At 38.9% G+C, this 14,999-nt stretch overlaps 1 protein-coding gene across 2 annotated transcripts in view; it reads left to right on the plus strand.

Moving 5' to 3' along the window:
• The window catches only part of nlgn2a (neuroligin 2a), a 207,203-nt gene that overhangs the window by 76,887 nt on the left and 115,317 nt on the right, over window positions 1-14,999 (plus strand). For both annotated transcript variants that reach the window (XM_084110269.1, XM_084110268.1), the window contains one exon: window positions 11,460-12,276. In XM_084110269.1, coding sequence (XP_083966395.1) covers window positions 11,805-12,276 — 472 coding nt within the window. In that variant the 5' untranslated portion in view covers window positions 11,460-11,804. The remainder of the gene's footprint in view (window positions 1-11,459; window positions 12,277-14,999) is intronic.

Genomic DNA, 14,999 nt, shown 5'->3' on the forward strand with positions numbered 1-14,999 from the left:
AGTGTTATTAAAAATGCAATATCAACCCATCAACAGCTGATGCCCAAAGTGCTTCACAAACACTAAAAAAAACCCACAAAAATAAGAGTACAGAGAGAGAAATAAAAAAAATAAAACAAAAATGCACAAAACATAGACAAGGTCATGATCAAACACCCATCATGAAGAAAGATGCCCAGGAAGTTTTTAAAAGATGTGCTTTTAACATCGGCGCAAATATCGGTAGTGACTTCACTGACCTTACAGAAAGAGATAGATCATCCCAAAGTTTGGGTCCGACACGGGAAAACGCTCTGTCGCCCCTTATGTTTTTATTTTGTTCTGACAACTGAGAGAAGATTTTGATTTTCAGATCTCAAAGATCTAGATGGATTATAAAATGGCAGCATACTAGATAGAAAAGAAGGAGCACAATTGTGTAACGCCTTAAAAACAAGTAATAGATAAAGATACTTAGATTTAGATAGATAGACTTACAGATAATTTTATTTCGGCAACGATTTTAAAAACGGAGTAATTGACTCAAATTTCTTGGCTGCCTTAAGCATTCTTGCAGCAGCATTCTGTATTTTTTAAAGAAGCGCTACATGTAAATGATATTCTTTGTTGTATTTTTCTCTCAAAATAATGGATAACGGTTGGTTTGGGATTATTCAGCTTTTAAGAACAAGCTGAAGATGTGTCGGTTTCTCCGGTAGTGGGCGGAGCTAATGCACAAACGGCAATCTCATTGGCTGGCGCTCATCTATTACCGTCCCTGTTTTGATTTCAGCAAATCAGTTTGGGCGAACACTGACAACGTGATTAATATTCATGAACCCTGCAGCTCATCAATCTTTAGTGCGTTGTATTTTGTTATTAGTAGTAGACTTAGTAGTATTATTATCTTTTAATAATAATTACTATTACCTATTACTATATCTATTTTTTTTTACAGAAACACTGAATGACCAACAATATCTTAAGCACCACCACCACCAGTCCTTAGTTCAGTTAAAATGACAAATATGCATTCATACATGGTTACCAAGTTTTAGTTCTAATTACTAATGTTCTATCATTAAATAGTGCTTGATTGTCATAATATCATAATATAATGCTTGATTGACTGATGCTAAGAGTGTACGTTCAGATATTTAAAAAGCTGTGCCATTTTACAAAGATAAGCTGATTTGGTTGAATCATATAAAATAGTACTAAAAATAGTACTAATAATGTACTAGCCAATGACGATTCTACTGCCAATGTGTGTGTAGAGGCTTGGAGTGTGTGTTTCTCTATCTCTCTTCCCCATTTTCTCACTCATAGCCTGTTTTGTCCATCTGCGTCTCTCTGTCTGCTTATTTCTCCTATTCATCATTTTCCATCACACCCGGAGGGCGCACAGCACGGCCACAACTGGCCAATTAAAGTCTTGTAACAATGCCAATCAAACAATTAAGACCCGAACAACCTAAGCGCCCCCGCCCCCCCGCTGCTCATGCCAACTTTGTGCCCGCTCCGGTCCTGGCGCTCTTCTTCTCTTCTTGCCCCGGCTGCGGGGGCATCAGCTGCTGCTGGACCCATCCAGTCCTCTGGTTAAACACAGCACACACTGGCTCACGATCAGGGAGGTGACAAGCTCATTAGTCTGACATAAGCCTTAATTACTGCGGCGACTGACTCTAGATCAGCGTGGAACGGGGTAGCAGATGGATATGTGGGAAAGACATCACATGGGAGTTGATTGACATATGTGATGAACTGTCAGAGGGTAAATGCAGCAGTTCAGCGGGGTTATGAGCCAGAGGACCAGAGGTTCTTCTGCATTCATCATGAACAGTAGAGGAAAGCTAGTTTTGAAGCTAAAAGCTATTCCTACAAACTAGTTAAATACTGTAGTCAAGCTCCACGACTGAAGAAGTGAAGCAAATGCTGCCTTCAGGTCAAATGGTGGATAAAATCGGGCAGCGTTCACCCAAAAGGGCCATTTATTCACCAAAAATATGGATCAGATGACATTTTCTATAATTGAATATTGGCTGTCATCATTTGCTGATTTCATTCTAGACCTGTATGGCTTTTCTGCAAACACAAAAAAAACATTAGATCCCTTTGGCTTTCATTGTATGGACAATGACATTCAGACAAGTACAGTCTGTTTGGTTGTATGTAACCAGTGTTAAAAAAAAAAATATTATATATATATATATATATATATATATATATATATATATATATATATATATATTAAAAAATTCTTAAATAAATTAAAATGTAAATATTAGATGAAAAAAATAAAATACCTGCCAACTATCTGAAAAACTAAAATATCTAAAACTAAAGTAATAATAATAAAGCTACAGCGGGTACGGAAAGTATTCAGACCCCCTTAAATTTTTCACTCTTTGTTATATTGCAGCCATTTGCTAAAATCATTTAAGTTCATTTTTTTTCCTCATTATTGTACACACAGCACCCCATATTGACAGAAAAACACAGAATTGTTGACATTTTTGCACATTTATTAAAAAAGAAAAACTGAAATATCACATGGTCATAAGTATTCAGACCCTTTGCTGTGACGCTCATATATTTAACTCAGGTGCTGTCCATTTCTTCTGATCATCCATGAGATGGTTCTACACCTTCATTTGAGTCCAGCTGTGTTTGATTATACTGATTGGACTTGATTAGGAAATCCACACACCTATCTATATAAGACCTTACAGCTCACAGTTCATGTCAGAGCAAATGAGAATCATGAGGTCAAAGGAACTGCCTGAAGAGACAGAATTGTGGCAAGGCACAGATCTGGCCAAGGTTACAAAAAAATTTCTGCTGCACTTAAGGTTCCTAAGAGCACAGTAGCCTCCATAATCCTTAAATGGAAGACGTTTGGGACGACCAGAACCCTTCCTAGAGCTGGCCGTCCGGCCAAACTGAGCTATCGGGGGAGAAGAGCCTTGGTGAGAGAGGTAAAGAAGAACCCAAAGATCACTGTGGCTGAGCTCCAGAGATGCAGTCAGGAGATGGGAGAAAGTTGTAGTAAGTCAACCATCACTGCAGCCATCCACCAGTCGGGGCTTTATGGCAGAGTGGCCAGACGGAAGCCTCTCCTCAGTGCAAGACACATGAAAGCACACCTGAAGGACTCCAAGATGGTGATAAATAAGATTCTCTGGTCTGATGAGAAGCGGTATGTGTGGAGAAAACCAGGCACTGCTCATCACCTGTCCAATACAGTCTCAACAGTGAAGCATGGTGGTGGCAGCATCATGCTGTGGGGCTGTTTTTCAGCTGCAGGGACAGGACGACTGGTTGCAGTCGAGGGAAAGATGAATGCGGCCAAGTACAGGGATATCCTGGACGAAAACCTTCGAAGAGTGCTCTGGACCTCAGACTGGGCCGAAGGTTCACCTTCCAACAAGACAATGACCCTGAGCACACAGCTAAAATAACAAAGGAGTGGCTTCACAACAACTCCGTGACTGTTCTTGAATGGCCCAGCCAGAGCCCTGACTTAAACCCAATTGAGCATCTCTGGAGAGACCTGAAAATGGCTGTCCACCAACGTTTACCATCCAATCTGACAGAACTGGAGAGGATCTGCAAGGAGGAATGGCAGAGGATACCCAAATCCAGGTGTGAAAAACTTGTTGCATCTTTCCCAAAAAGACTCATGGCTGTATTAGATCAAAAGGGTGCTTCTACTAAATACTGAGCAAAGGGTCTGAATACTTATGACCATGTGATATTTCAGTTTTTCTTTTTTAATAAATGTGCAAAAATGTCAACAATTCTGTGTTTTTCTGTCAATATGGGGTGCTGTGTGTACAATAATGAGGAAAAAAAATGAACTTAAATGATTTTAGCAGCAATATAACAAAGAGTGAAAAATTTAAGGGGGTCTGAATACTTTCCGTACCCGCTGTAAATAGAAATGTTTAAAACAACAAGTGAATAAAAATGACACAATTACTAAAAATGTATTTAAAATAAACACTGAACATATAAAAATGTCAATTTAATAAATATTATAATGGGATATACACAATAATAAAATAACACTGGTATTAATCTACCAAAGTATTATACAAACATATCTTTGTTGAATATGAATATGTGTATGTGAGCACTGGAATTTGCAGTTTTGTTGCATGTTTGAGTAAATAATAATAAATGATAATAATTACCTTTATTTAACTCACTGAGATTAAAATCTCTTTCACAGGAGTGTTTTGGTCAAGATAGGCAACTGAGTTTGCATATACAATTATACATCAAAGTTACAACATTAAAAAAAATAATGACACACCATTAATCTACTCTAAATATTATTTCATACAATTTTAAATTGACTACAAGACACCAATTTTTTAGCTTCACCTTAGTCTGGAGAAGATTCCAGTCCGAGGTTGTGCCATTTAAAAGAGTGAACTGCGTTGCAGTTTGTTGGATGTTTGATACATTTCAAATATTACAATATTTTAACTGTTGATGGAATTGCAAATGGATTATAAAATGCATAATTCTGATTCTAAATGATGTTTGGATGAGCTGGTAAGCTGTTGCTTGGCAACCCGTAAACAGTCAGTCAGTGCAATTAGCCTCCTATATTACTTTATGGTTAATTACTTAAGTATTGATGTCTCGTCATGTTGCTGTTTACAGTACATTGTTGTTAGTAGTAATTGTGAATGATGAGTGTATAATTAATTTGTCAGGAATTAAAAAAACAAAGATAGAAATTGGAAAACAAATAGAAAATTTAGTTGCTTTTATTCAACCACAACTGGTATAAAAACAAGTATAAATGTATACAAAACAAAGGTAATAGAAATGGCAAAAATACAGGAACTGATTTGAAAATATAATGCTAAACAGAAGTATCTAAATATTTATTTTGCTGCAAAAACTGATGAGTGAGAAGCAATCGAACGAAATGAATCCGACACCCCAGCATGAGAGATTCTGAGGGAATGAGTTTATTGCCTCGGCTTGTTCGGTTGAAAGGCTGTTTGCCCAACACAGTATGACATGAAAACAGTGATGTTGTGCTGCACTGCTAGCAGAAAAAAAAAGAGCTTGTTAGTTGAAAAGCTACCCAATTTTGAAAACAGCCAAACTTCGGTCACGCTACTGAGAACGTAGTTTAGTTATTAGCGTCGCGTCTTTTAGTTAGTTTCCAAACGCTGACCAGAAGCTTACTCTCTCCGTTCCTTTCCATCTCTAATCTCTCTCATGTTGTTTTTCTTAATCTGTCTCATGCTCTCCAGTGTTTTTCACTCGTCACTCCTTTCCTCCTGATCAATTCGGGTGTGTTATTGTTTAAGGAGAATTTGTTTGGTGTGCGACTGTGTGTGTGAGTGTTGTGCAGTGTGTTTGGTCTCTAAGGTTTAATTAAAGAACAGCCAGAGAATCCTGTCAATGGTCCCAAGACTCCCTTCAGAGCCCCAGAGTCATCCTCTTCTATTTTACACTCCACAGAACACACACGCACACACACACAGAGAGAGAGAGAGAGACAGAGAGACGATAAAGTGACGAATTACAGGAGGGATAATATAGAGAGAGATGCTTTACAGTTTTATTTACAGTGTTCTGAATTCTGTAACTTGAAAAATGACTGTGCGTGTGATGTTTTAAGGTTGAGATATTTTGATTTTATATCTTAGTAATATTTTATAAATAATAATATTTTATGAATCAATAAAGTTTGTAAGTAAATTGTGTTTTTAAAAAATTTAATTTGATACTATATATATATATATATATATATATATATATGTATATATATTGCTGTGTGTGTATTAATTGAATGCTGTTTTAGCTAATATTTTAATAATTTAGTCAACATTTATCACATACAAAAGTTATTTGCATAATATACATATATTTTGTTATTTTTTTATAATATTGAAATGTTAATGAATAAACATAAAAATGTTATTTTATCCAAAAATATATTTTGGATAATATTTTGGATAGTATTTTTTTATTGTATAGTATTTTTTTCTAATATATTTAGTCATATTAAATTATAGGGACATGAACATGTACTTCATGACGGGAATAAGACACTCTTTGTTGCATACAAAGTCTAAATGCTTATGCCGGTTCAGACCACACAAGATCAATCCGATTTTGGCATGATTCGTTTGACATAGGATGTCGTGGTGATTTGTAAAAGACAATGGGCGTCGAAATGCAAGAATCGATCGTTTCATCTCGTATAGTGTTTCATAGTGGACGACAACCGATGACGCATCTGCGATACTTCATGACAGATAGACTAGCATTTAATTTTTTTTCAGTCTTCCACGACGAGTTCCCTCACATCTGTGGCGTTGACCAATAGGAGCTCAGAAGCTCTTCCGTTCACAGCTTTCAAACATGCCGAAACGAGAGAGAGAGACGATGGTATTGGTGCTGCTAGGAGGAATTATGCAATGGAGGAAAGATTCGTGGAGTTATGGCAACAATACTCCTGCCTTTATGATGTTTCCTCGAGGGTCGACCACGACAGAGTGAAAAAAGATAAATGCTGGTGAACGATAGCAGAGGCACTTCAGCAACCCGATGAGTTCTGGAATTAGCATTAGACTATACAATCATTGTATAATCACGTTTTTGTGAAGTCTGTCGCTAGTTCTGCCGCCTTTGTGACATCACGAACATCGTTAAATACGGCAAGCGATGATTGGTTGAGAAGCAAAGTGTTTCTTGTCCACGACAGCAAAAATTTAGGAGTCAAAATAGCATAATCTGACACGTAACGGACAAAAATATTGTGTAGTCTGGCATTACACATATCTTTTAGTGTTTTTCAACCGGTGGTTCACGCTGTGTGCAGTCAAAGAAACAACAACAACAACAAAATGTATTCTAAATGTTTTTCTGATGTATGACTTTTATTTTGAAAGACACGTGTGAAAGCTGTTGACTCTTCTGTCAAAGAGTACCTGAGAAAAACGTGTTGTCCTGATTCAGGATCTGCTCTCAGATGAGATGTTGTAAGGCTATATTTTAGTGTCATTATTCTAACGCTATTTTCGTAACTTGTTAAGAAATAAATACCTGTCCTGTCAGATGTTATACTGTGCTTGCGGGGCCCCCCTACCCTGGAAATCCAGAGTTCTCGCGAGAGCACAAGTTGAATTTGCTCAGCGAGTCACTCTGGCGTCGAGTAATGATGCTCATTAAATATGCCCTTGTATCCGAGCTGCACCAATCACATCGGGTTATCTGATATAGGCGGGCCAGAGGCGAGCTAAACAGATGACGACAGCGCTGTGACGTCAAAGTCATTAGTAAACATTGCAAGATGGCTATGGATGAACACCAGTTGTTTGAAACGGCTTTGGCCGCTACAATGAACGAGTTAGACTTGGCTTTTTATCTAAAAGAGGAACAGAAGACGGCGCTCGAATCGTTCCTTTGCAAGAAGGACGTTTTTGCTGTTTTGCCGACCGGATACGGCAAGAGTCTAATCTACCAGTTAGCTCCGCTGGTAGCTAAGCGTATGGGGCTTGTTGTGATTGGTCGTAGTGTTATCCAATTGCGTGCAGTGAGATTTTCAAATGCATGTTTGGGGCCACCCCTCGAGCTGGCCGAATTTCATTAGTCGATGCCAGACCATTAATCTTTCAGATTTAGGTCTGGATTTCCAGGCTAGGGCCCCCCTGCAAAGCGCAAGTATGTTTATGCAACATTTTCTCTTCATTGAACTTCATTTACATAAGGGTGGGGAACGGAGGCAAACTAAGCACAGCACAGAGTCTTGAATTATTCTGAGAGAAAGTGGGAAGAATTATAGTGTGATAATAAAAGGTAAAAGGCAGCTCAGATGTTTTATTCCTTTCCCATTTATGTATGACCTTCTTAAATTCCACACTACATATAGACTACTGAGGGATTTACTGCTATTGCATTTTTATAGCATTTATCCGTATTTAAAGCGCTAGTGCCTGTACAGGCCCCTATGCGAAATACCTACTGTCTTGTTTTCTCTCTCTGTTCCTTTATCTTTCTCATTCTGTTTTTTCCTCTCTCCAATCCATAGTTCTCATATCCAGATAGCTTTATTGGCATAACAAAAAGACAGACACACACGCGGCGATAGCTCTGCACTAGAAACGCTAATGGCCACATTAAATGAGACTATTATAGGATGGTGATAAAGTAATATCACTGGAGGAGTCCATCCGGCATGATGATCGTTGCCGCATTAACGATGATGGTGATGATGATGATGATGAGGAAGCATTGTTTTGCTTTTAAATAGCTTGCCATTCACATTTACTGCACCAAGGTGGTCTGTAATACCTGGAGACAGCTCTCTGTTAGCATTCCCATTCCTCTCAGTGGCTGTTGCTTTTTCTTTTTTCTTTTTTAAGCCAATCACCTGAGGTGTATATATGCTAATGACTAATCACTGTGGAGCCACAGGAAATTATGACATGACAATGCAAAATCAATTTCTACAGTAGCCATACTGAGTGTAACAATTTCTCATCCAGTTCCTTCTACCTTTTATAATGTCTCTGGTCCGCACCTATTTGTGTCATTCGTTTGGTGTTATGTATGACATTGCTGTCATCTCAAGTGTTAGTTTTAAAGTTCACTGCGTAGGCTTGACATTTTGCCCCCTTCATTTTGTCCAGACTTCAAATCTAAAACCACATTAAATCCATTCACGTCACATAAATCTCTGTCCTCTGTTTTAGCTACCCGTTAAAATGCTTAGGCGTCTAAGCTAGGCGCTCTTGGCTAAATGCTAACACCATTTCAAATGAACATCAAAAGTTTTAAAGCATCAATCAGCTCTCTCAGGCGATTAGAGGCTTTAAAAAACAAAAGATGCGTTCACGGCGAAATGCGTTGGTTCTTAATTAGACTTCATATCCGCACAGATGATTTCATTCAGGATGTGAGAGCTAAAACATCTATTTTTAGTTTGTTAGTCACAACTGACTGATAGAGGCTCTTTGTGTGGGTGTTTTGAGATGTTTTTCTTTACATCACTGTCTCCCTGTCGCTGTCTTATTGGATCCTCATAATGCTCTGAACGAGTCATCTGAGCTGTCATTCGCCTGCAGTATTGCTTTTTTCCAGGGCTTAGATGAAGAACCCAATGGCAAGCACTAAAACTGCTGAGTCACTGAATTTTTAAGCTACATATAAACGTGGAGAAACATTAATATTTGATGGGAAGTGTTAAAGATTTTTTTAGTTTTCTATCTCAAATGCAATGATCTGGGCTGGAAACGAAATGCTTGTTTGGCTACTTTTCAAATCTCCTGGGAATCCTTCAGTTATCACCATTGTGAGCAAGACACTTAATAGGATAGTTTACCTAAAAATGAGATCTGGTGAATGAGATCACCACTCACACAGAAGTCACTTTCAAACCAAGCAGCTTTCTGTTGATCAACACGGCTAATTCACGTGACCAACTTGAAATGACTGGATTTTGCATCAGTGGGATCCAAAACAACCATTGAATTTCATTCTACATTCTTCAAAATATACACACAGTCCGTGAGGGACAGATCATTAATGGCGGGTCTAGAGTTGTCAAAAGTACGAACTTCAGTACCAGGTCGGTACTAACATTTTAATGTTGTGATGCTGTGAGCGATGCTGACGGAATCGTAAACACTTCTGATTTGCCTTTGTATTCTTGCGCTCATCGGATTTGTCTGTGATTGGCTACAATGATCAATGCACAGGAGCGTTTGAGAGCACACGGAAGTGTTTTAAAGTGTTCTGAAAGCGGGAGTGGGAGTGTTTGAAAGCACACGCAGGCATCTATCAGCGGACCTGCTTTCAAACGCCGTGTGTATCTGTGTAAGCGCTTGGTGAAGAGTGTCATTGATGTATATTTAAAACGTGTTTTTGAAGCGCTGATCATTGTATCCAGTCACAGACATATCCAATGAGCGTGTGAACACAATGGCCAATCAGAGGTGTTTACGATTCCGCTCAACAGCGCTCACAGCGTCACATTTTTTTTAATTTCAGTACCGACTGGTATGGAAGTTGGTACTTTTTGACAACTCTAGGCGGGTCCGTGTGGTAATTACAGTATGTTGAGCAGGAAATCCAAACATTTGCCATCCATCAACCTCAAATATGGCTTATCATTTGAAACATGTTAGTAGTAACAACTTTACTTGGCCACTCGCTCTTACGTTAACCTAGATAAATATGAGCTATTATTATGCACATATCCATGTTTGTGCAGAGTGTTGAAGCTAAAGTATTATCTGGCGTGATCACTTGCATTTTCTCTTGATAACACCGGAAACAACTTAAAATACTCCTTCATTATACAGATAAGAGTAAAGGGCCGTTCACACCAAGAACGATAACTATAACGATAACTATATTTGCGTCCACACCAACGACCGATAACGGTTTGTTTATTCTAATATCACGCTCTGTGGTTTCAAAGTGTGTACAACATCATTGAACATGTTTTTGCTGTTCTTGTTGCATTTACACGGCTTTAACCAGCAGATGTCCTCAGCATGCTATGTTTTGAGTGAAGCTAGTGTAATCAATCTAATAATCTAACAGTGAATTTAGCTGACGTAGTCAATATAGTGGAATAAGAACAACACCTAGTCTTTTTCACCGCAACTTCAAAGGAAGTAAGACAATGTTGTCGAAACGAACGCTGGATACCCGAGGTAATACTTCTCACCGTTTATTCAGAGGGTATGAACGATTGATTTCTCTCTATAGGCGCGTTCACTACACTGCAGAGATGACGAGTCAGCTGACTCAGAAAACACTAGTTTATTAAATAATTAAAATGTTTCCTTGCTATTTTTTCTACACATTTATAATAATTGCTTTTGCTGGTGAAAAGTTAGTGCTTCGCTAGAGCGCGGTATAATCATATTACGCCTATATTAAAGGTTTAGAATAAAAGTAAGAAGTATATATTCAAGTAATTTATTACATGGCTTGGTTGAATTCTAATGTAGAATAACACACTGCTAAGTATAACACACCGTTGCCATGAAAAACAGAGCGTTGCTATGGACGCAGGATTCTAACCGTAGAGACGGAACGGACTATTTTCTTTAGCGGAAGCAATACAATCGTTTTTAAATCAATAAACTCCTTTTTAAATCAATATTTTGTGTCAAATGGTTGTATTCGCTATAACAACCGCCTCGCTATACATTATCCCTTACTTAATGTATATAAATGTGCGATTAATCGACTTAATTAGCTTAAATGAGCGACTACTAGTCGACTAGAAAAAATCTCAAAAGTCTCGGTTTGGAATGAGATGGGAGTAAATGATGATAGGATTTGTATTTTTTGGTGAACTATCCCTTTAATCCAGGTTGCAGCATTCAACATGGTACAAATTCATGTGGTTGACATGTGTATTCAAAGGGTAGCATTTGGTAAATGAAGCTTTGATGACTAACCCTTACTCTTTTTGTTGTTCTTGACAGGACCAGCAGTCATCTGCGTGACCTCTTTAACTGACCCCATGAGGACGGCTCAGGGAGATGGAACGTAACAGACTTTCCTCTCTTACTCTCTATTGCATTTCCACGATAACTCACCAGGGCTGAGCACAACCTCAGCCCCTCGTCCACCCCAACCCTTCCACTGTCCCCCCATTCCTGTCCTCCCTTTTCTTGCTCCCTGAAAGACCAAATCAAACAGGACCACTGGCAGGACCACTTTTTTGTATTCTGTTACAATAGTTTAACTTTCCTTTGCCCTTCACCGGGTACCAAGCAAAGCGGACGCCAATAAACAAGCGAAGCGAAGAAGGAAAGAACGAGACAGTCATGTTTCCGCTCCATGCCTGTAAACGGGATTTGGGCCATGCCCGCAATTCGGAGGCCACCCATGCAATTACTCTTCTCTGGTTGGCACTGTGGATCGCCTTGACATCATGCCAGCGCATTGATCCTGGCACCAAATATCCCACCGTCACCACAAACTATGGCAAATTGCGTGGGATTAAAAAAGATCTTAACAACGAGATCCTGGGTCCCGTGGAACAGTACCTGGGCATCCCCTATGCCACAGCGCCAATAGGAGACCGTCGCTTTCAGCCCCCAGAAGCTCCCGGGTCCTGGCAGGAAGTGCGTAACGCTACACAGTTCGCCCCTGTTTGCCCGCAGAACGTGCATGGCGTTTTGCCCGAGATAATGCTGCCTGTGTGGTTTACTGACAGCTTGGATGTGGCTGCCACCTACATTCAGAATCAGAGTGAAGACTGTCTCTACCTCAACATCTATGTGCCCACAGAGGATGGTGAGTGTCTGACACAACACAGCTAAGCATTATGGTTATGATAGGGGAATAAAGTGCAACAGTTCCTGCCCACCTTTTCAGCGGCCTTGGTTCCGGAAGTATTTTTTCCTTAGGGGTTTTAAAAAAAAAAAATGTATTTGTTATATAAGCCATGAACCAAACCAACCAGCTACGAGGTAAACCACATTACAAACTTTAATCAGAAGCAAAAAAGACAGCTTTAATGAGGGAAATATCTACAGTCCCATTAGACACTGCGGAATAAAAAAAACAATAGACACATATAAAACTATTGATAGAAACAATATAGTTGCAAAATATGCACGTAGTAGTTTGAGGGCGTACAGAGACTGACTCGATTACGACATTCGCAGTGCCAGTTTAAATAGTTATTTTGGCGCGACCTGCTTGTTTCGATTGTTTGATTGGTTGAGATTTTTTTTCGCTGAATCATGGGTAATGTAGTTTATTCCACTAGGTATTCCACTGTTAAACAATTATTTTAAAAAATATTTTAAAACAATGCAGGCTGATGGCTTCAACAATAGCATAAACCATCAATTAACAACCTCGTTGATCACTGTAGTTCTAAAGGTTATAAGTTATCATTTAAAAATCATTTCCCCTATGGAGAAAATGAATGGGGGTTTTTACTTCCAGAACCCGACTGTTGCACTCTATACAGTAATGGATACTATAGAATAGCATTGCATGGGGTGCTTCATAGTACATACCACAATACTTAAATATAGATCACCCAAAAATGAAAATTGTCTTCTTTACTCATTACACTTTACTGTTGTTACAAAATTGTATGACTGACATTCTTCTGTGGAAAACAAAAGAAGATTTTAGTGTTGTTTTGTCCATACAATGAAGTCAGTGGGGTTCTGTGTTGTTTTGGACCCCATTGACTTTCACTCTATGGATAGAAACATTGTTCAAAAAAAGAAAGTCATACAGGTTTGAAACTCCATGAGGATGAGTAAATAATGACCGATAAAAATTTTTTGGCTGAACTACCTCTTTAACACTACAAAGTGCCATACAGTGCAAATGAAACGTCAGTTTTTGCCTTTGAACTACAGTGCAGTTTTACTAGACGTTGACTAAGGACATGTCCTTGCCTTCTACCAGTTATGATCAGTCCACTGCACTCTGGATCAGGACTTGTCAGGATTAGTTTACCCTATGATTCACTTTATGAGTGAGGCCAGCTGGAAAGACTAAAGCGTTCTGGGAAATTACTTATGCTCCAGTATAAGGCATACATTTACGACAAATTGCGGTAAATTGATGGAGTTAACAAACCAAATAAGTGACTGACTTTTTAGGCCGAGGTAAAACCCATCAACATGTGTCTTTTTTTCTTCTCCTCTTCCAGTCCTTTTTTTTTTGTGGTCTTTTTTTTTTTTTTTTACTTTTGAGAGAGAGCAAAGTGGACAGATACTCTCAGAGGATGGAAAGAGCTGATTTCGAAGGAGGTGTTTTTCTCTCGCAATTAAGGTTCCAGCCGCCAAGTTGCCCAGAGAAACAAATTATTGACATCAGCAGTAATTTGCTATCTCAGAGCCCCTTTTGCCTCTTCAGTTTTTACCTCTTTTGGTATTCAGTGTAGGTGTTTTGTGTTTACAAAGAGTGCTTTGTAATTTTCAACTCGTGTTAATGAGGAAAAAGTCATCAAGCTTATTACTGTACCTCAGTATGTTCACTACACAAACCAAATGCATAAGACCAAATTAAATGAAGGATTTACTAATGACACGCAGTGAAACATTAGTGCTGATAAGGCGCTTTTTTATTGTAAATGCATTTTTAGGAGTTTCCCTTTCAGACACAAAATTTATGGGAAGAGAGTATTTAAATGAATCAAGCAAGGTGATTTACTAAGGTTTGCGCTAGTCAATTTACTGGTATTTGCACCATTATTTAACACCCCAAAAAGCATGTTTTAAACAGTACAGTAATTTGATAGACTGCATTGGTCATTATGGAAATGATCTACTGTGTCTGTATTCTTTAATTTGCCATCAGTAGATCATGTGCAGAACTTTTCCTTTCCCATCGGCGCTTTTTTTGGAATTGCACTCCCACGCTAATTTGCCCTGTTTAGTAAATCTGGCCCATAGTGGCTTCCACAGTGTATGATGCCTCATGGCACATCCGCACACTGCAGCACATTGCAGTCAAACCGAACATAGGCATGTGAGCGCGTGTTCAAAGCAAAGATGCCAGTGTTATTTTCTTGTTTCTTTTTCTTCTTCCCTTTTTCCTTTTCTCTCTCATTCTGTCTTCCAACACTCATTTTCATCCCACATTATCTCTTTCTGTGCACCATGTGTCTTTCACAAAGCCCCCTGCAAATCTGTCGATTCCTGGATTCCCAAATGTGCCAGTTCCCATTTTCCCAAATTCCATTTAATCCACCCAGTCTCTCACGAGCCGACTTGCAATCCTGCGCATCAAAGTCGTAGGGGTGTAACAGTACAGAGTCACGGTTCAGTATGTACCTCGGTTTTAGGGTCACGGTTCAATACGAGTTTGGTACAACAGGAAAAAGCAACAAATTCCCAATGCTAGGTTTCTTTTCACTTGTTTTGAACAGACAGTAGTGCAAATTACAGTTTGTTCCACCTGGCGGCATTTAGTCTCCTAGTTTGTACAGTACAGCTTTCTTTAGTGTATTAAGCACTAAGCAGTAAACTGAATGCACTCCTGCATAG

This window comes from Abramis brama, assembly GCF_963993115.1.
Source record: "Abramis brama genome assembly, chromosome: 3".
Classification (NCBI taxonomy): Eukaryota; Metazoa; Chordata; class Actinopteri; order Cypriniformes; family Leuciscidae; genus Abramis; species Abramis brama.